General features: G+C 42.7%; 1 protein-coding gene across 6 annotated transcripts in view; it reads left to right on the forward strand.

Annotated features, from left to right (window-relative positions):
* The window catches only part of fndc3bb (fibronectin type III domain containing 3Bb), a 102,272-nt gene that overhangs the window by 71,074 nt on the left and 8,919 nt on the right, over positions 1 to 22,279 (forward strand). For 5 of the 6 annotated variants that reach the window (XM_060899669.1, XM_060899668.1, XM_060899672.1 and 2 more), the window contains 7 exons: positions 469 to 590; positions 715 to 820; positions 1,633 to 1,811; positions 2,480 to 2,593; positions 3,655 to 3,804; positions 8,429 to 8,715; positions 16,428 to 16,640. In XM_060899669.1, the coding sequence (XP_060755652.1) occupies positions 469 to 590; positions 715 to 820; positions 1,633 to 1,811; positions 2,480 to 2,593; positions 3,655 to 3,804; positions 8,429 to 8,715; positions 16,428 to 16,640 (1,171 nt within the window). The remainder of the gene's footprint in view (positions 1 to 468; positions 591 to 714; positions 821 to 1,632; positions 1,812 to 2,479; positions 2,594 to 3,654; positions 3,805 to 8,428; positions 8,716 to 16,427; positions 16,641 to 22,279) is intronic. The other variant, XM_060899673.1, reaches the window with a different exon arrangement.

Consider the following 22,279-nt stretch of genomic DNA (forward strand, 5'->3'; position numbering starts at 1 on the left):
TATCCAAATGGAATATGCTGTTCACATCACGACCTGAATCCAATTCCGAAGATTGTCATGTTCAGAATAATCGTGGAATATTAGTGTGTGTGTAAATGTACTGAGTGTTAGTGTGTGTCTCTGGTAGCAGTTGTGCTGCAGTGGCTGAGCTGCCCTTAGGAGGCGCTCTTTCACCTTTTATGGCGTTTACCTATGTACAGACATGAGTACGAAGAAAATCTGCAAAATGTTTTAAATCTGGAGGAAATGTTTTTGTTTTGTTTGGTTGAAAAACATTTGCACACAACTTGATTGATAGATGATGATTTGGAGGGTTAGTATTCATGATGAGTTGAGGGTTAGGGAATGTTTAATTACAGTGATAGTCTTTGACTGTGATGTGATTAGTGGTTAGGGTCAACCCTAGTGTGATGTCACTGATCTGTGGTTGTTGTTGTCGTTGTCGTTGTTGTTGTTGTTGTTTGACAGTAGTGAGTCAATGGGTGGTTGTGTATCACGGGCCACAGCAAGAACACATATGTAAGGACCTGAAAGCAGCAACTCAGTACTCGCTCCGTATCAGCACGGAGAGCGCAGGGGGCCACAGCCAGGTGAGTGTGAGGAACATCAGGAACAATGAATTAGGACTTAATGAGGAGATCTGCCTTTAAACTATTTACTACTGCACGGAGGTCAGGGTTTGTATCATGGGTGTGTGTGTGTGTGTTTCTGCAGTACACAGACAGTCTGGTGGTCTGCACTCTCAGTCTGCCCCCAGGTCCCTGTCACACCCTCACTGTACAGGGCAGCGTTAAACACCGAGAGGTCAGCTTACAGTGGGGTGAGTCCACGCACACACACACACACACACCCATGAGTCAGTTCTGTTCTAGTTTTTCTGTTTTGTTTCTCCTCCTTGTATTTTTATCCACTGTGAGGATCATAAACCATGCTGGAGCTTCAGGGTGAGCATCTTCTCCTCTTCATCCATCAACGATTTGTACATCCATGAGAGGACAAAAAGAAAAGAGAAAAGCGAGGAACGAATTTTGGCATGCTGTTCACTCCACTTGTACACTGTGACACTGACTCCTCCCCTTCACTGAAATTTACATGCAGTAGATGTGAAAGATTTTTAGAACTTTTTATTTAAAGTGTAAAGCGGCTCTCAGATCATTTATTTCTGCTCAGCCTCTCAGTAAATCACTCTGAGTTAGGGTTAGGTGTGTCTACAGTGTTTAATTCATGTTAAAAATGTGTGATGGAGATTTTAATTAAAACGTTTTTGTGCTTCAGTGTGTGTGAAGGTTTGGTTGTAACAACCTCTACATGGATACACAGTCACATGCATCTCATACTCATTTATTTTCCCATCATTAAGCTCTGTGTGTGTGTGTGTGTGTGCGTGCGTGCGTGCGTGCGTGCGTGCGTGCGCGTGCGTGCGTGCGTGCGTGTGTGTGCGAGTCACATGTCAGGACTCAGCATTGTAAACTATTTGTACTGATTGATTGTTTTCTTCGGTGTCAGTGAAGCAGGAAGAGCTCATGCAAAAGTGATGATCCTCCAGCCATGTTTCTCACACGGACTCCTCGAGCCGTGCATCATTTCCGCTGGTCTGTGTGTGTTAACCAGGTTGTGTATTGTGTGTTGCAGAAACTCCTGTGTGTGTTGTGGAGGATGAAGCTCTGCTCTACAGCGTGGAGATGACCACCCTGGAAGATGATGTGCAGGTCACTGAGGTGTTTAATGGATCACACACAGAGTGCATTGTGGGAAATCTGCTGCCTGGTGCCACCTACAGGTTCAGAGTGCGAGCTGCCAACGAGGCCGGGGTGAGACGCTGAGCAGGACAGTGTATGGTTCTCCGAGTCTTACAGTCAGATTATACTGCAGATTTACTGTGTTCTACATTCGACTTCTTCATGTCTCAGTGGGTTCTGCTTTCTGAAACTCTGTTGCCAGGTTCCACAACCATCAAAATCTGTTTCCACTGCTATAGAATAAAAACGCTGTCCACTAGGGGGCAGGCCAGAGCTAAAAAAAAAAATCCCTGTGTGACGGGTTTCCATGGCAACCTGTAAAATACTCTGATTTGGTTCTGTGGTTCTAGAACACGTACTGTATAAGACACCCTTTAATTTAGTGTAAAGTTTTATTTTTGTGATATTTGTACTTTTTCTGTAAACACGAGGAGTTTTTGTCTCTTTGTGAGAACCGTTAAATGTTCTGTGTAGAACCATAAAACAGCATGTTACCGTGTCAGAAAAGATTTGAAGGTTCTTTGAGGAACAGAAGAACCCTTAATTCACCAAACAGCAAACTTGTGCTTTTACTCAATTACATTTTCATTAAACTGGAAAAATCTGTAATTCCTCACGCAGTTCCTCCAGACGTCACGAAGATGCCACACTAATCCCGTCTGAATAGGGCTCATCAGAAGTCTGTTGTTGTTTTTTCCCTTCCACACTGTGGACTGATGTTTGTCGTTCTGTGTTCTCAGTTTGGTCCGTACACCAAGTTCCTGGAGGTGACGACTGCAACAGGACCTCCGGGCCAGTGTGGGGCACCGATCATCTCTCTGACCTCACACTCCTGTGCAGTGGTCAGCTGGGTGGTGAGTAAATCTCCTCTTACTTACTCACACAGGTGTGTGTGTGTGGTCATGTTCATTGTGTGTGTGTGTGTGTGTGTGTGTGTGTGTGTGTGTGTGTGTGTGTGTTTTCTGTGCTTGTTATAGACAGCAGCAATGCTTTTAAAGCTGCAGTCAGGAGCTTTGTTCTGGTGCTAAAATGAAAAATTGGTCTGAAATATTGAATGGAGACGACAAAGAAGATGTGTGTTGTTATTATTATACTCTTCTCCATCTGCAGATAATAACCATCTCAGTGTGTGTGTGAGAGAGAGAGAAAGGCATGAGGAGTGTTTGTGGTTCTCATTTTGTGTCATCTTCACAGAAAGTCCACCTGAATCATCACACATCAGAGTTCTCTTCCATTTCATATTTTTTTTCAGGTTTCTGTGTGAATTAAAGTTGGTTTTGTTTTTGTTTTGTAAAATGTGTATCTATTCTGTGATTATCTTTAATTCTTTCCACATGTGATTATATAGTGTGAAGTCACACTCTAAATTTGTGCTAAAGTTATTTAAATTTTACTAATCATTGATGAAAAATAAAATTAAATAATTTAAATGTAATTCAACTTTATGGAATTTAGAGGCACTAGATAATAAGGTTCAGCACACACATGCACACATTTATATATGCATATCGTACATTTTTGCATTAGAGGTTTGTTGACTTCTCTGTGTTGGGAACTCATCCAGTAGCAGCAGTTCCTCTGATGTCACTTTATTTATTTTTTGTCTAATTTGAGAAAGTTTGATTGTTTTGTAGAATAAGCCGAACTCTTACAGTCATTCATGAGTTATGCTTATGGAATAGATCCTGATTATCTTCTCCTCCTCCCATAATGCACCTGGGTCACAGTAAATTAGCACTAGCAGATCTGTCAGGAGGAACATCACGCTCTCTGAAGGTGGCCTCGCTGTTCCTCTGCATGTTTCATTTTCTCCTAATTCCTCCAGACATTTGCTAGTGTGAATGTTAATTAGTGAGATTTGGGCTGTACCTGTCGTTTCCAGGAGACTGAGACAGGCTGTGATTTGTTTTATCAGACGGACGAGAGGTCAGGCGCAGACATCTCAGGCTATCGGCTGGACTGGGGACGCGATGAGGATTCTCTGGAACTGGTTTACAGCGGCACAGAAACTTCCTGCGAAATCTCTGAGCTGGAGGCTGCAGCGAGCTACTGCTGTAGGATACAGGTACTGACACTCTTACACAAGTACTGACACACTTACACAAGTACTGACACTCTTACACAGGTACTGACACACACAGGTACTGACACTCTTGCACAAGTACTGACACACAGGTACTGACACTCTTGCACAGGTACTGACACTCTTACACAGGTACTGACACACACAGGTACTGACACTCTTACACAAGTACTGACACTCTTACACAGGTACTGACACACACAGGTACTGACACTCTTACACAGGCACTGACGCACACAGGTACTGACACACACAGGTACTGACACTCTTACACAAGTACTGACACACACAGGTACTGACACTCTTACACAAGTACTAACACTCTTACACAGGTACTGACACTCTTACACAGGTACTGACACACACAGGTACTGACACTCTTACACAAGTACTGACACACACAGGTACTGACACTCTTACACAAGTACTGACACTCTTACACAGGTACTGACACACACAGGTACTGACACTCTTATACAGGTACTGACACACACAGGTACTGACACTCTTACACAAGTACTGACACTCTTACACAGGTACTGACACACACAGGTACTGACACTCTTACGCAGGTACTGACACACACAGGTACTGACACTCTTACACAGGTACTGACACACAGGTACTGACACTCTTACACAGGTACTGACACAGGTACTGGCATCTTACACAGGTACTGACACTCTTACAAAAGTACTGACACTCTTACACAGGTACTGACACACAGGTACTGACCCAGGACAGATGCAGATACACACACAGTATCTGAGGGTGCTGTGGACCTCTTTCTCATCACTCACATGAAAACCGTCTCCTGGAGATCAATGCAGAGATATAACTGCTGAAGGAGCAGATAGATCACAGGAGGATACATATATGTTATTTACCAACTGGGAGGTCCGTATCATGAAATACCGTGACCGAGGTCTTGAAGGTACTGACCGAGGCCCTCTGGGCCGAGGTCACGGTATTTCACCATACGGACCGACCTTAAGCTGGTAAATAATATTTTTTTTTCTTCACCAAATTCTAACAGAAAACAAGAACACCCGAAAGGGAAAACCGAGCCGAGCCGCCATTTTGAAATCTCATTCATGGCTGTAATGCAGATTGCTTCCTCCTCGGTATACAAGTGCACTTCCATGGCAGGAAAAAAACTACATTTTGCCGCCTATGTAGTCCCCTATTTATACAAAATTGAATCATTCAGGATTCAGCCATGTTTTTGCTCGGCGTTAGCAAGTTAGAGGTTTTTAGCTTTCTCCTGAAATGTTTTCTTTTATTTTGTCTTCCTCAGGGTAGTAGATAGATAGATAGATAGATAGATAGATAGATAGATAGATAGATAGATAGATAGATAGATAGATAGATAGATAACTTTATTCATCCCCAAAGGGAAATTAAATTGTCATAGCAGTCCGGTAAATTTGAACACAATAAAAAATAAAATGAAATAAAATAAAGTACTAAGGTCAAAATAAAATAACGTACTGAGGTCAAGAAAAAAAAAACAAAAAAAAAAACCCCACAATATATAAACAAGATATACTTAAATAATGTACTATGAATATGTACATAGAATGTACAATAGGCTGCGAATATTACAAAAATATGATATATAAATATCAATACGGATAATATTCCCACATCACGTCCCATAGTAAACACTAAGTATACGTTATACTATGTTATATGTGATGCAGAGGATGACAGGTAGAATTAATCCAGATGTGTGATCATGGCTCTAACAGAGGTAGATGAGTTGTAAAGTCTGATTGCCGTGGGTAGGAATGATTTCCTGTATCATTCCTTGGAGCAGCGGGGTTGAATGAGTCTGTTGCTGAAGCTGCTCTTTAGCTTGTCCAGTGTTTTGTGGAGGGGGCGAGAGGGCTTGTCCATGATTGCCAACAGTTTTGTCAGAATCCTGCCCTCCACCACCTCCTCCAGGGTGACCAGTTTAGAGCCAACAACAGACTCTGCATTCCTGATCAGTTTATTCAGTCTGTTGGCATCCTTTGTCTTGATGCCCACACCCCAGGACACCACAGCAAAGAAGATGGTGCTCACCACAACAGACTGATAAAACATCTGCAGCATCTTGTTGCAGACATGAAAGGACCTGAGTCTCCTCAGCCGGCTCAGGCCCTTCTTATAGATAGCCTCTGTGTTGGTGGACCAGTCCAATTTGTTGTCCAGTGTAATGTCCAGATACTTATATGAGGCCACCATATCCACATCTGTCCCACTGATGCTGACTGAAGACAGCAGGGGCTTGTTCCTCCTGAAGGAAAACTCGCTTTCGCTGTGAACACTGTCGTGATCGCTATACATGCTGTAAAATTAATGCTATTTTGAATCCTCATTCACGGCTGTAATGCAAATGGCTTCCTCCTCGGTATACAAGTGCACTTCCATGGCAGGAAAAAAACTACATTTTGCCACCTATGTAGTCCCCTATTTATACAAAATTGAGTCATTCAGGATTCAGCCATGTTTTTGCTTGGCGTTAGCAACAGTTAGAGGATTTTAGCTTTCTCCTGAAATGTTTTATTTTATTTCTTCTTCCTCCTCAGTGTAGTAAAACTCGCTTTCGCTGTGAACACTGTCGTTATCACTACCCATGATGTAAAATTAATGCTATTCTCCTGGGAAATGCGAAAATAAATGTTGGCAAAAATTGCTACTATGTTTGTTGTTGTTGTGAACGAGTGAGTCGCCAGAGGTCCGTATCCGGGGTTTGTAACTGGGGTCCATACCGTAGGATACGGACCCGCTCGCCAGCCAATTAGAGCCCGGGATTTGATGGAAACCGGACCGCGAAAAAAATAATGATTCTAATTTTAACAAAAGCTTCTGTTCTCAGTCACCGTTATTATCGGATCCTTTTGTCTCAGAACAGTTGATTTGATTTTTTCACAAAATGTGTGCGCTGATTCTTGCACGTCTTTATCAGACTTTATTTTCAGAAATATTTAAAGATTCTGCTGCTTCCTGCCTACAGCTGTCTTTAATCTACAGTCCAGAAACGTGTGTGTGTGTGTGTGTGTGTGTAAAACACAATGCTTATTTATTGAAACTTCAGCAAAGTTTAAAGTGTATGTAATGCCTTATTGTAATGTGAAACTCTGGTTATCTGGATCATTTCGGTTTATCTGATTCTGTGCTTGTTTACTCACTGAAATTGGATATTGTTGTTGGAATCTTACAGAAATAACGATGGTAAAGCGCTGCGTTGTGTTTGGATGTTCAAATCCATGTACAACAGGACATTCAGTTCACAAATTTCTGAGAAATGACACTGATTTAAAGCGACAGTGGGTGAAGTTTGTGCAAACGAAACGGACATATTTCGTGTCGCATACTAATAATAAATCCGATTCATCAGATGTTCATCACCACCAGAACGACCACATGGGAATTACTGGAGCAAAAAGAAACCCATTTATTTAATAAATGACATCTGATCTGACATTTGGACAGTTTGTTGATTCCCCTATTGTCTCATGCACACACACACACACACACACACACAGTGCACCAGACGCAGGATTATGAGCAACATTTACACGCTTGCGACATCCGATCTTATCATATCTGATGCACTTTAACAGGAAGAAAAATGTGCGTGCGCAATCATTATGATTAATCATTAACTGAAATGTGTTAAATGCTCTCAGATTGCAATATTGCAAGAGTCGATTTGTTTTTAGTTTTATTCAGGAAAACATGATGAAAGGTAACCACCGCGTTCTGCACATCTCCCTCTCTATCTGTCTCTCTCTCCATCTTGCGCGCGATACACAGGAAGACTGTCGTGAACTGGCAGTTTCTCGTCTTGGGGGCTCGAAAAGATAACCATTTATTCCAGAATATCCTTGATAATCATCTGCCCCTTCATCCGACATATAAGAATCCCAATCACGATCAGAATTCACTCCAAAACGTGATTCCATATCGAGACTGGTCTAACCACTGCTGCACACGTGAATGAAATTGATACCTGAATTGTTACACATGTGACGTCACGCACCCCTTCAGAATCTTCCAGATGAGTTTCGGCAGATTCTGTGAAAATTGGCGAATCTTACTGATTTTCCATCAATTTATGGCCTTTTGGATCAGCTATGGTTCAAAAACACATGGTCAATCAACATAACAATTGTTGCTTTGTACAAGGAAAAAGTGGGGTTTAGAGGCATTACATACACTTTAAATAAAAAAGAGAAAAAAAACACTCAAACAGTATCTCAACCCAGACTGAATGTGTGAGCGTGGCTTGTTATTCTAATAAGCATGTGTGATTGGCAGTTTGCTGTCTGAGACCCTGCCTGCAGTGTCACTCTTTAAACAGGATTATTCAACTTCCCAGTTCTAGAGTTATACAATCGCTCTGATTGCTTTCTCTCACTGTGTGTGTACACGAGTCTGAGCCCAGTTTTGATGCTGAAAGCTTAGTGGGCTGGATCAGCAACATCAGCCTTGTGATTTGGGAGGCTGTAGCTTACACAAGCCGTACCCCAAATTAGCTCCGCCCACTTTACATTTTCTTATATTTTATCAGAATTGCTCCCAGTCCTGATCATTCTGATTTGTTTTTGTGTCTCAGGCCACCAACCAGGCAGGGGCGGGGCCTTACAGCGAGCTGGCATGGTGTCGTACCCCAGCTGCCGCCCCCAGTGCCGTCAGCAGTGTGTACATACAAGACGGGTTCTCCTCAGTGACGGACTTGGAGCCATTCTGTCCCTCCACCTGCCTGGCGCTGGCGTGGGATGAGCCAAACTGCAACGGCCAGGAGATCAGTGGCTACACCCTCACCCTGGGGGAGGAGCTAATCACTGTGGGTGGGGCTACCTGCACCATCATCAGGAACCTGCAGCCTGATACAGAGTACAGGTGAGTTGAGGAGTGATGGCATTCTGCAGCTACTTGCTAAAATAAACGTGCTGAAAAATTGTCTTACTTCACTGCAGATTGGAGAAGATTAGCCCTCTGGGGTCTGGCGCTCTAATGATTTTGGCATGCTCTGATTTTGTTGTTAATTTCAACAAATCTAAGTAGTATTTTCAAAGTCATATGACTTTTTTGTATTCAGCACAAGTTCAGCTACATTAATATCTATGCAGTATGTGTATCATGATTGTACTTTAAAAAAATAACAGATAAATGGAGATGTTGTAAAAAGCAGTTTTAGAACTGTGTTGGAATGTGTGAAAAACATTACCTTACCCATTGTGATGAACCGTTTTGGTCACTTGAGGTGATTCTGTTCAGTCTTAGGAATTGTACTGTTCTCTCTATGTGTCGTACTCCTCGTGTTAACATAGCCAAACTCCTTTTCAAAGAGCCAGGAAGCTTGCTTGCTCCTTTTATTACTTCTTTCACAGCTTACAACTCAGGATGGACTGCATTGAATTGGAGTGAAACTAGAAAAGACATACAAATGTCATTCTTAATGTACTGAACATTGTTATTAAACAGTTGAATATGTTGCTACAAACAATATAAACACAAGTCAGACATATAGCTAGTGACTTTCTTTCAGCTATGTCATCTTTGACCTAAACGTACTAAAGTAGTTACTAAACTTACAAATATGCACTCAAAACACATTGATATAAAGTGCGTAACATATAAGCATTGTCAAACACTTACAGCCATTGCTTTCTGAGGGATTCAGGCACGGAATTGCTCTGAATTGACTGAGAAAACCCATATGGATGCAGCTATGCATCGATCACAACAATTGGCCAACTTCCTATTTCCTGTAATACAACTTCCTGTGGCCATGCGGCCTTCAAAATAAAAGTGTGCGAGTGTACAAATAACAACTTAACATTCTTTAACAGTCAAATTGGCACTTTTAATATGAAAACCACATGCAGGGCAGAACAGGAATATTAATCTGCTCCACTGATTTGGACAATTAACTGGCCATTTATGTCCTATTGTTTTGGGATAAAGGGTTAGCAGTGGGAGGGCTATTCAGTGAGAAGGGTAAAAAATTCCATTCCATTCAATGAGAAGAGTAAAAACCCCTCCCACTGCCTACTCTTAATCCCATCAGGTCATGTGATCAAAACGGTTCGTTGCAATGGGTATGGTCGTGTTTTTCACACATTCCAACACAGTTCTAATACTGCTTTTTACAACATTTTCATTTATGCTTTTTTTCTAAAATACAGTCATGACATACATACTACATAGGTACCTGAACTTGTGCTGAATACAAAAAAGTCGTATGACTGAAAATATCGCTTAGATTTGTTGAACTTGACAACATCAGAGCATGCCAAAATCATTAGAGTACCAGAAAAAGACAAAGAACCGAGTGGGACTGGCACGGTGCACATTTTGTTTCCTCAAGAAGCACGCAAAGATTACACAGGAAATTTGCCTGAATAAAAATTTACTTAAATTGAAGAAAATTTTATTCTAGAGTAAAAGTTACTCTTTTGATAGAGCGGTTTTTCCAGCGTCAGTTCTCCTCAATTTAGTGTTAATATTTTACTCTTTGAGGTGGTATTTGACTCGATTCGGTGTGTCTTGAAATTAACTCTTGTACTAGTTTACATGGATTAAAGTTTTCCGTCGCTACGACTGATTTCTGTCAACTGGGAGCGCTAAAGGTCAATAATGAGATTGATGCAGATCTGAGGAAGAAAAAAAAAGGGGGGTAGGCCCATAGGTCTGACACCGATGTGATTTAGAACTTCACCAAGCTGCTGTGATTGCCTGTTGTTGAACCCTTTCTTGTGCTATGTTTGAGTATATGTAAAGGAATAAGTTGTTGTGCTAGATAGGCATAAATAAATAAATAAAGCCTACGCTATTGTCTTGTCCCGGGGAGGCTCGGCGTAGGCCACTAATGAAACAATTTGGCTGTCCTACTACTAGGCAACTAGGTTACTTGTCTACTGCTAATACTAGGCCTTTTGTAGTAGTAGTAATAATGATATTTGCCTACTGAAAGGTGATCAGGTGAAAAAGTTGAAGCCGCAGCAAGACCTATGCTATTAAACCTTTTGTAGGCTTCGGCAGACAACGTTCTGGAAAGGCTGTGTTTTTCTTTGGTTTGATTAGCCTACGATTTAATCTTTAAACATTATGGTTTCAGCAGTTCGCTTAAACATTGGAGGCTGCAGAGTCGGGCTGCAAGATTTCACGACAAGATGCCAAACTTCATAGTAAGGAGAAAATAATTCCACAGTATTTAGTGCCTCGTCAGTCTCAAAAATTAATAGTGAAGGAGCAACGCGAATCAAGTCCCAAAAAAACATCTCGTAGGCCTATATTTTACATTTTCAAAAAAGTCCGGAATTGGAAGTCAGTCAGTGGAGTGTAATGAAGTGTCTCATTCACTAAGCGCAAAAGGTCGGAAAACAGTGGAAGCCAATACTCCGAAGCTCAAAATTCAGGAAAGTGGCTCCGGTGTCGCAAGTGCACAAGAACAGTTATTTGAAAGTTAACCGAATGAATTTGTGCGCGCACGTGCGAGTTCATGAAGAACCAGGACAATTGGCATTCGGTGAAAGATTCACACCTATGACTCATTATATTCACACGCACCCTCTCACCCACTGCTGCTTCGTTTTCCCGATTTACACGCGTGTCTGAAGATGGAGTTTTCAGAAATCTCCACTCTGCCCAGAGTTTGCGAAAGTAGCTGTTTTCAGTGACTGAAACGTCCGAATAGGTGTGAATGAGCGGTGCAACCGAATAAATAAATATGCGTCTTTTTTATCCGGCTACATGTAGGCTATCACGGCGCAAAGCCTCTAATGTTGAAATAGTAGTAATATTTGTTAAAATAATAGTAGGCTAATTTCCACATTAATTGGTAAAATGGCCCAAGGGATGTGATGGGGGGATGGCCGTTTTATAAGGGGGATGATTTGAGATTTTTATTTCAGAAGGGGGATGCCTCCCCCCACATCCCCCCTCAACTCGAGTACTGCGTATAGGCCACCGGATATAGGCCCTTCGATTTCCATCACTAGAGCGTGTCAAATTACTTTCGGTTTTGCCAGCATGGACGCGCTTCTTTTAAATGAAGGCACAGATGTGTCAGACATCGACAAAACGGTAAAGAATAAGTGGAGATGGGCTTGGCTAAATGAAATGGGCGATAATGGCAAGCCATTTACTTCATGGTACAAAAAGATGAAAATGGCAGGTGTGTGCTTTTGTGTAGTTTGCCATAAAAAAAGTCTATGGAAGCAATGGCAAAAAACTAGATGCCTTTGGCTTCACTGCAAAGAAGCAGAAAAGGTGAACTTTCACTTTACTTTTCTTGTTTCCTGGTTTTATGTCAACAGGTTTTCTTATTTTTCTTTCTGTTCCACTCTTTTGAAAGCATGGTTCAAGTTCGACTGCACTTGCACTTTTCTCTTAACCACTGTTGTGCATTACTAAAGTATTGTTGAAATAAATTTGCACTTTGCACTGAAAACTTGATGTTTCATCATTTATAGCCAGTAATGACAATGGTAAAGTCTTGCCTTAGCTTTAGTCATTGTTAAAATTATATAAATGTACTATAAGTAGGGGCTTAGGGGATAATGGACAGCACGGCGTTTAAAATTTGACGCATCGCTGACTTGGTAGGGGCCAACGACATGGAGCTTTTTTTTTTCCAGTCAGATGATTTTTTTTTTGCTTTAATCCATGAGTTTACACAGTTCAGAGCCACGACCAACTCTGTTACACAATTACTTTGTCATTTTGCTCCCACTCCAACTCCAGATTTTACTCTCTAAAATCAAAATAGAGCAAAATTAACTATTTTTGAGGAAAATACTTTTAACTCTAGAAAAATTGCTCAATCATTTTTCCTGTGTATGCACTACAGCGCACACATATCAACCAATCTGCTCATAAGTAATAGAAGAAATATTTACACTTACTCGAGCTGATCTTCAGCTGGATTGAGTTGAAGTTAAAAAAAGGCAGTGCTCATCATCAGTGTCGCAGTTCCCAAAACTGAATTAAATCGCTGTTCTGAATCATGACTTGAATCCCTGTCATGAAATTGAATCGCTGTCCTGAATCATGAATTGAATCGCTGTCCTGAATCATGAATTGAATCGCTGTCCTGAATCATGAATTGAATCGCTGTCCTGAATCATGAAATTGAATCGCTGTCCGAATCATGAAATTGAATCGCTGTCCTGAATCATGAATTGAATCGCTGTCCTGAATCATCCGACGCACCTCCTGAGTATAAAATCGCTGTTCCATCTCGCAACAAGTTTGGCCTCCAAACAGGTAGCCTATGACTGATATATTTTATCCTGTTTATGGTGCGTGTTCCCACTGCAAAAGAGAAACCAATCAAAACCGAAAGAGTGAAAGTGATCATCATGCCGTTAGCATGTGAAGAGTCTTTTATGAATGTGTAAGTGTGCGCTCAGCACTCCGACTCCGGTGTGACTGAGTAAGCTGGCAAGTTTTATATTTCATCTAATTTAGGTAATTTAAAAAATATATTATTTGGCAGTGGAAAAGTGGAAAGTATAAAATTTCTGTCAATATGTTTATCATGGGCGGCACGGTGGTGTAGTGGTTAGCGCTGTCGCCTCACAGCAAGAAGGTCCTGGGTTCGAGCCCTGGGGCCGGCAAGGGCCTTTCTGTGTGGAGTTTGCATGTTCTCCCCGTGTCCGCATGGGTTTCCTCCGGGTGCTCCGGTTTCCCCCACAGTCCAAAGACATGCAGGTTAGGTTAACTGGTGACTCTAAATTGACCGTAGGTGTGAGTGTGAATGGTTGTCTGTGTCTATGTGTCAGCCCTGTGATGACCTGGCGACTTGTCCAGGGTGTACCCCGCCTTTCGCCCGTAGTCAGCTGGGATAGGCTCCAGCTTGCCTGCGACCCTGTAGAAGGATAAAGCGGCTAGAGATAATGAGATGAGATGAGATGTTTATCATGCTTGTATGATAAAAACTCGCGAAGATATTTATCTAAATACATGACCTACTCATTCTAAACCTGCCGAGCATCATCGGAGAAGCTCTCGACCCCAGAAGGTTAAAAAAACAATATTAAAATGAATAAATTTAACACTTTTTTTTGTTGTTAGATAAAATAGCAATATTTAATTTGTCTTGTAAGTTTTCACCTAAATATTAATTAACTCATTTTCATATTGTGGGGCGGCACGGTGGTGTAGTGGTTAGCGCTGTCGCCTCACAGCAAGATGGTCCGGGTTCGAGCCCTGTGGCCAGCGAGGGCCTTTCTGTGTGGAGTTTGCATGGTGTCTGCGTGGGTTTCCTCCGGGTGCTCCGGTTTCCCCCACAGTCCAAAGACATGCAGGTTAGGTTAACTGGTGACTCTAAATTGACCGTAGGTGTGAATGGTTGTCTGTGTCTATGTGTCAGCCCTGTGATGACCTGGCGACTTGTCCAGGGTGTACCCCGCCTTTCGCCCGTAGTCAGCTGGGATAGGCTCCAGCTTGCCTGCGACCCTGTAGAACAGGATAAAGCGGCTACAGATAATGAGATGAGATTTTCATATTGTTTATGTTGCCATAGAGACAGCGCTGTCAAGCATGTGATTAGATTATGGTGAGGAATATCGAGTGTTTAAATCCATCACTGTTGAATGCAGTGACCTTTGACGATATGTGATGTTTTGTTGGTGGAGCTTTCCATAAGGAATAAAACACTTGGGATGTGATGTTTATGTTACAGGACAATAATTCCAAATTGTTTGAGAATTCAGCAGCTCTGTTGTGTGTAAGATATTCCTACAGGAACATGTTTATCAGATGTTTTAACATTTGAAGTCGTGTTGCTGGTGGGGTTTATACGCACAGAGCTTTTATTTAGAGAAATGTACTGGATGGTCCTGAATGTGTAGGCGGTGACCTTATTATCAGAGATGATTCATTAGCACCACTCTGATGCTGGATGGAGACTGAAACGTCCACCAGGTGTAGTGATGATCAGGGATGTGCAACAGTGAGTTTCATTCAGGAGCAGGCAGAAAGTGGCAGTTTCATTTCTTCTCAACAATTAAATGCAAGCGTAAAGAAAAGGAGGAAATTCCTCAGCCTTGTTCCTGGGAAGGTCCTTCACATTCTCTTTTCATCCCTGCTGCATTTGCTGTGTCCTTCTAAAGAAATCTCCAGTCTTCCATCTTCAGTCCATTGGTTTCTACATCATATCATGAGTCACTGAATTCAGATGTGAGTTAAGAGCACTCATTTGTTTTTGTTCCTGTTGCATCAGTGGTGGTACAGTAAGTTGTCAGAGCTGCCTTTGAGGCCCAGAGGATGTGAAATTAGACAGATTTGAAAGGATAAAGACAAATCTGACTAATCTGAAGGATAAAAATAAATCTGTTAAGTGCTCAAGAAACACAAACTCTAAAGCAACCGCAGTTCTTTCTGTTTCCACAAACATAAGAGATTCTCAATTTTCCACATTTACTTACACTGTCCTGAACTGATTAAGCAGTTAGTTCATGATTTGTTATTATTTATTTTTTAATTTAATATTCTCGAAAGAAAATCATCAACATGGAGTGTGTTGGGGCGGCACGGTGGTGTAGTGGTTAGCGCTGTCGCCTCACAACAAGAAGGTCCGGGTTCGAGCCCCGTGGCCGGCAAGGGCCTTTCTGTGCGGAGTTTGCATGTTCTCCCCGTGTCCGCGTGGGTTTCCTCCGGGTGCTCCGGTTTCCCCCACAGTCCAAAGACATGCAGGTTAGGTTAACTGGTGACTCTAAATTGACCGTAGGTGTGGATGTGAGTGTGAATGGTTGTCTGTGTCAAGGCTGACGGCCTGTGATGACCTGGCGACTTGTCCAGGGTGTACCCCACCTTTCGCCCGTAGTCAGCTGGGATAGGCTCCAGCTTGCCTGCGACCCTGTAGAACAGGATAAAGCGGCTAGAGATAATGAAATGAGATGAGATGAGATGAGATGAGATGAGATGAGATGGAGTGTGTTATCAGGAGCAGAAACTACAGACCAAAATAGAAAGGTCCGTGTCCCAGTCCCTGTAGAACTCTAATAGACTGTACTGTAGGATGTTTAAAAGCCGGTTAGTGGACTTTGTGGTTAAATATTCTGTAGGATTCAGTCGTATGAGATTTTCTTCATCCTGCTCTTTGTGTGATCCAGCATGAGGAGATGTTTTTAATAAAGCTCCACTGCAGCTCACTCAGGATCAGGCCGTCTTCTGAACGCTGTGAATGTAAACGTTTCTCAGCTCCTCATTTCCAGCTGGATGGAACCCCGAATCTTCTCAGGAAGCAGCAGCCATCTGAGGTTTTTTTTTTTTGTCTGTGTGAGTTTTGTTTTCTTGTCTCCTCTGGACCAGAGGATGAACGCAGTGTCTGAAGGTGTCCTGAAAGATCAGCTCCAGATCTCACTGTAGTCAGTGATGATGATGTAACCTGAGTCTTCTTTATGTCTAATGAGGCTGAAATAACTATTTGATATTTCTTGTGGAAAACATTTTGGATGTGTTGCTCTCAAGTAAAGGTGGATTTGTGTTGCAGGTTTAAGCTTTAAGTGATTGTTTCTATAGTAACAGCTTATTCACAGGGAATTGTACAGCAGTCACAAGCAAATTAGTGAAGTTTCGTGTGTGTGTGTGTGTGTGTGTAGTGTGCAGGTGAGAGCAGAGAATGCGGTTGGAGCAGGTCCATTTGGGCCAAGTCTCCTGGTCAGAACCAGGCCGTTGCCCCCGAACCCCCCGAGACTGGAATGTGGCAGCACTGGACCCCAGAGTCTGAAACTGCGCTGGGGCGACAGCAGCAAGAGTCCAAACGCCGATACAGACACTACATACATCCTGCAGATGGAGGACAGAAACCAGAGGTACACACACACACACACACACACACACACACACCAAAAATATCAAAAAGAAGAGAATACATCAACTTTCCACCTGTTAAAAGACTGGAACTGTTACCATGACAACTGCATCATCATCATCATTATTCCGTGATGACATCACTGATCTGACATGGAGTTAATGAGGGACTGGGATTGGCGTCGTTGGTGTTTAGCTTTGATTGACAGCTCACATCAGCTTTATATCACTGATGTGATGTCTTGTTGAAGAAGAGTTCAGTTTAATTAACGACAGAAAGCAGGACAAAAAAAAATTATGAATTATTGTAAATTATTTTAATTCCATTGTATTTAAATACTTCAAAATTATTTTAATTTCAATCCACAATTCAGAAAATGAAAATTTGATGAAACAAAAGTAGTTTCTCTCTCTCTCTCTCTCTCTCTCTCTGTATCTCTCTCTTTCTCTGCACTGCATGCTGGGAGATTGGTGGTGGAGGGTGTGGCGAGTTTTGGCTGAGAGTTTGCGACTTTCTTTTCTAAACTTTTCTATTGTTTTTTCTTGTGATATCCATTGTCTTATTATTTTGCAGTTGTTGGTAGTGTGGTTTAGTGTTTTGTGTGTGTTTATTTGTTTGTTTGTTTCTTTGTTTCTTTGTTTGTTGGCTGTTTTGGCGGGGATGGCGTCCTCTGGGACGCCACCCCTGTCCTTGAAACATGGGGTTTCTGTAGGTTCTGGTGGAGCAGGTGTTGCTCGCGGTTGGAGAACAAGTGAGTTATGGAAACATCATGTGTGCCTCCCACATGAATAAAGTGGTAGTGGTGTTTATTAAACATCAGGAGCTTGTCAATCAGGTCATAGAGAGCAATATATATATATTAACAATGAATTTGTGCAAGTTTCCCTGCTGACGGTGCCCTCTGTCCGGGGCAGTGGTGTGGCTGCGGTGACTGGCAGTGGGGAGGTGAACGGCGGTGTGGTTGTGCTGACTGACAGTGGGGAGGGGGGCAGCAGTGTGGTTGTTGTGACGGACAGTGGGGAGGTGAACAGTGGTCTGGCTGTTGTGACTGACGGTGGGGAGGAGGGCAGTGGTGTGGCTGATGTGACTGACAGCGGGGAGGTGAACAGCGGTTGGCTAACATCATCTGAATCTGCTCCACCCGCTCTAGTTGAGGCTGGAAGCTCCGTGCCTGGAGCTACGGATGCCGGTAGTAGCGTTTCAGCAGAGATGATGGAGGCTGAACAGAGCAGGACAGAGCAGGGGGAGGCCGGTATGGGGAGATCTCAGCAGGATGCAGAGTGTCCGGTTTTACATGAGGCTGATTTATTAAACGTCAGACCCGACAGTGAGATAGAGGAGGTGATGAAATCGGATGGTTGTTACGGTAACAGTGTGACTGACATGGAGTATAACTCTGACAGCGCCTCTGTAGCAGACAGTATTTCTCAGAGTGAGGAACTGTACTCACTCGCTCGAGGAAATCAGTAACTTTCTGGATGAGACCTTTGGTAAAAAAGTGAATGTTAAAGATTATTTTCCTGATGTTGAAAAGTTTATTAAGTCAGTTACTACTCTTCAAAGAGCGGTTGATACAGACTTACTGGATGGAAAGAAACGTTATTGTTTAAAGAAGCATGTTACTAGTCTGAAGAAAGGTCTAAAAGAATCCAAAAGTAGAATGGTAAAGAAAATGAAGCTCATAAAATAAAAGTTTTCAATGACTGCACAACATCAGGTGTTTCATCTCTGCTGGTTCTATCTGTCTGGTTCTTTACCGCTCTGTCTCTCATCTCTTCACATGCAGGGTTTCAGAGTAGCCTCTTTAAATGTAAATGGGGGAAGAGATGCACAGAAAAGAGCTTTATTAACTGAAGTAATGAGGCAAAAAAGAGTAGATGTCATTTTACTACAGGAAACAATGATAATTTAAATGAAGTGGACTGGGATCTGTGGTGGGAAGGGCAGTATGTTCTTAGCCATGGGACGAATTTTAGTGCATTGGTTGCTATTTTTCGATATAAACATCATGTCAAGCACAGAGTTAGTGAAAGGCAGAGTTCTCATGGTGAAAGCTGAAATACAGGATTTTACCTTTAGTTTATGCACCAAACCAAGGCTCTAAGCATGAAGGGGTGTTTAACTTATTAAAGGGAAAATTAAATAGCAGTGATCCAGGGGAGTGTGTTTTAATGGGGCGAGACTGGAACTGTTGCACAGATTTTATTTTAGACAGAACTGGAGAAGAGATGCACATTCAGTCCTCCTCCATTTTATCTAATGTATTAAAGAATGCTGATCTGGTTGATGTGTGGAGGATGAAGCAACCTTCAGTTATCAGGATTAAGATATCTGATGGCAGAGTCAGTGCAGCAAGATTAGACAGATTTTATATCTCTGCTACTTTTACCTCAAGAGGAGGTAAAAGAGGAAGGAGAGACTGTCAGATCTCTCCTGTTGCTTCTACAGGCCATCATTTAGTTTTAATGGAGCTTTTTTTTTTTATCTCCCACTGGAAAACCAAAGTCCGTTTGGCATTTTAATGGTAAATTATTACACGATTTTAATTTTTGTGAAAATTTTAAACTATTTTGGACCTACTGGAGATCTGGGAAAAACACCTTTACTTACTGAGTGGTGGGAGGTAGGAAAGGCTCAAATTAGAGTTTTCTGTCAGCAGTACTCATCCTATTCCACAACAAAAATCAAGAGAGCTGTCCAGAAACTGGAAAAAGAAATAAGGGACTTGGAAAATCTCTCCATTTCACAGACTGGTCAGCAAAAAAACGATGAACTGAACTTCAAAAGACAGGAACTCAGCTCTCTCCTGCAGGACAGAGCTAAAGGAGCATTAGTCCAAGCACGTTTTACCAAACTTCAAGACATGGATGCACCAACATCTTTCTTTTTTAACTTGGAGAAATCTGTGGTTCAGAAGAAACAAATGATCTGTCTTCGTCTCCCTAATGGAAGCATTACCACAGACCCAGCTGAGATGAGGAAGCTTGCAGTGGACTTTTATACAGAACTGTTCAGAGCAGACAACTGCGATATGAACTCTGCTGCAGAGCTTCTGCAGGGTCTTCCACAACTGAGCTCAGAGGATCAAGATCAACTGAACACAGATATCACCTTGGATGAACTGATTGCTGTGGTGTCTCAGATGGCACCAGGCAAGGCTCCAGGACTAGATGGTCTTCTTCAGACTCTTTTAAACACTTCTGGACAATACTGGGACGGGACCTGAAGGATCCGGATTGCGCTGAACTGGGAGATAGTAAATCTCTGGAGTGGAAGTCTGGGGCGGATCATGACAGAGCTGCCCTGTGCCAGTTCGGAGAGGGATCAGACAGGGCTGCCCCATCTCAGGCCAGCTTTTCAGCATTGCTATTGAACCTCTCCTGTGTAGGCTGAGGAGCAGGTTACAAGGTTTATGTCTCCCAGAGCTGGCTCAGAGCCACTCTGTAGCTGTATCAGCTTATGCAGACGATGTTAATGTTTTTATCCAAGATCAGAGAGATACCCAAGAACTCAAAGAAAGCCTGGCAGTGTATGAAAAAGCTTCCTCCGCCAAAGTAAATTGGGACAAATGTGAAGTCTGCTTGATAGGTCAGTGGGGCGTAAGAGACATCCCTGATCTTCCTGGGAACCTAAGGTGGGGGAAAAGAGGCATCAAAGTTCTAGGAGTGTACCTAGGGTGTGAGGACTTCCAAAAGCAGAACTGGGAGGGAGTGCTGGAGAAAGTGGATGCCAGGTTGTCTAATTGGAAATGGTTGCTTCCTCAGCTGTCCTAAAGGGGAAGAGTTCTGATAGCTAATAACCTGGTCGCCTCTTCTCTTTGGCATAGACTGATCGTCTTAGTGCCACCACCAGGCCTCGTGAAGGATGTACAGTGGCTCTTGGTGAACTTCTTCTGGTCGAGTCAACATTGGCTGGAGGCACCGGTTCTCTACCTTCCTGTAGCAGAGGGAGGACACAGTCTTATGGACATCCTCTCAAGACTCACTGCTTTCAGACTGCAGACGGCATGGAGGCTACTGTATGGTTCTGGCTATTGCTGGCTGACCTCTGCTCAGCTGCTTCTGAGGAAGGCCAGCCGGCTGGGACTGGCCAAACAGCTGTTTCTCTTAAAATCCTCTGAAGTTGGCCTGACTGGAATAACACCTTTCTATAACTCAGTGCTTGAAGCATGGAGGACGTTCAAGTTCACAAGGCCCGCTGACCCCAGACCTGGAACGTGGATCTTTGAGGAGCCACTGTTCCACAATGACTTCTTTACATCTACTACGCTTTCCTCCACATCGTTAAGAGCCAAGTTTGTTGAGGTTGGCATTGTTAAACTTGGCCATTTTATAAGAACATCTCCGGAAAGCCTTGGCAGAGTCATTAACATCAGGTCTTCCAGAGTGCTGAGGAAGATAGTGAAGGTCTGGGAGTCCCTGACTGTATCGCTGAGGGTATACGCCCAAAACTGTTCCCTAATTGACCAATGGCATGAGGCTCAGGACTACATATTTCCCGCACTAAGCGTCAGGCCTGCTGTTGAGGAGTGGCGAGAGGAGAGCGGGCTGCTTCTGCCCCTGAAAACACCAATGCTGGGCAACTTCAGCTCTTGCGGGAAGAAACAGCTCTACAGCTGTGTGAAGATACTGAACTTCCGCTCTCTGGCCGAAGTCAGGGAGTCGAGGTGGACCCAGGTTTTTACTTCAGACTGCACCCCTAAAGGCTGCTGGCGGATTTTATACAAGCCTCCTGTTGAAAAACGGACGGCTGACCTCCAGTGGAGGATTATCCATGGAGCAATAGCTACAAACAGACACAAGGCTCACCGGGGTCCAAGCACTGGGGAGGGATGTCCCTTTTGTAACTAACCAGAAACATGAGAACACTTAGTGTCTCTTTGTCCTCGCTTAGTGGGTCTGTTTAGGATACTGAGAGAGTGGGTGGAAAATTTGGGGGAGAAATTTTCTGTTCATTTGTTTATCTTTGGGCCAAAATACACAATCAAAAAAAGACAGACTCTGGTTTTAATTAATCTTCTACTTGGAAGTGCAAAATTAGCAATATGAAAGACCAGGAAAAACCAGATGCAAGGCCGAGGTTGGACTGATGTGGTGCAGAGCTTGAAAGGGTCAGTTATAGCTCGTCTCTGAGTTGAACATGCTTTTTACAAACTGACCAACAACTTGGACACTTTTATACAGTGCTCAGCGTAAATGAGTACACCCCCTTTGAAAAGTAACATTTTAAACAATATCTCAATGAACACAAACAATTTCCAAAATGTTGACAAGACAAAGTTTAATATAACATCTGTTTAACTTATAACGGGAAAGTAAGGTTAATAATATAAACTTAGATCACACATTTTTTCAGTTTTACTCAAATTAGGGTGGTGCAAAAATGAGTACACCCCACGACAAAACCTACTACATCTAGTACTTTGTATGGCCTCCATGATTTTTAATGACAGCACCAAGTCTTCTAGGTGTGGAATGAACAAGTTGGCGACATTTTGCAACATCAATCTTTTTCCATTCTTCAACAATGACCTCTTTTAGTGACTGGATGCTGGATGGAGAGTGATGCTCAACTTGTCTCTTCAGAATTCCCCATAGGTGTTCGATTGGGTTCAGATCAGGAGACATACTTGGCCACTGA

The sequence above is a fragment of the Neoarius graeffei genome, chromosome 19 (genome assembly GCF_027579695.1).
Source record: "Neoarius graeffei isolate fNeoGra1 chromosome 19, fNeoGra1.pri, whole genome shotgun sequence".
Lineage (NCBI taxonomy): Eukaryota > Metazoa > Chordata > Actinopteri > Siluriformes > Ariidae > Neoarius > Neoarius graeffei.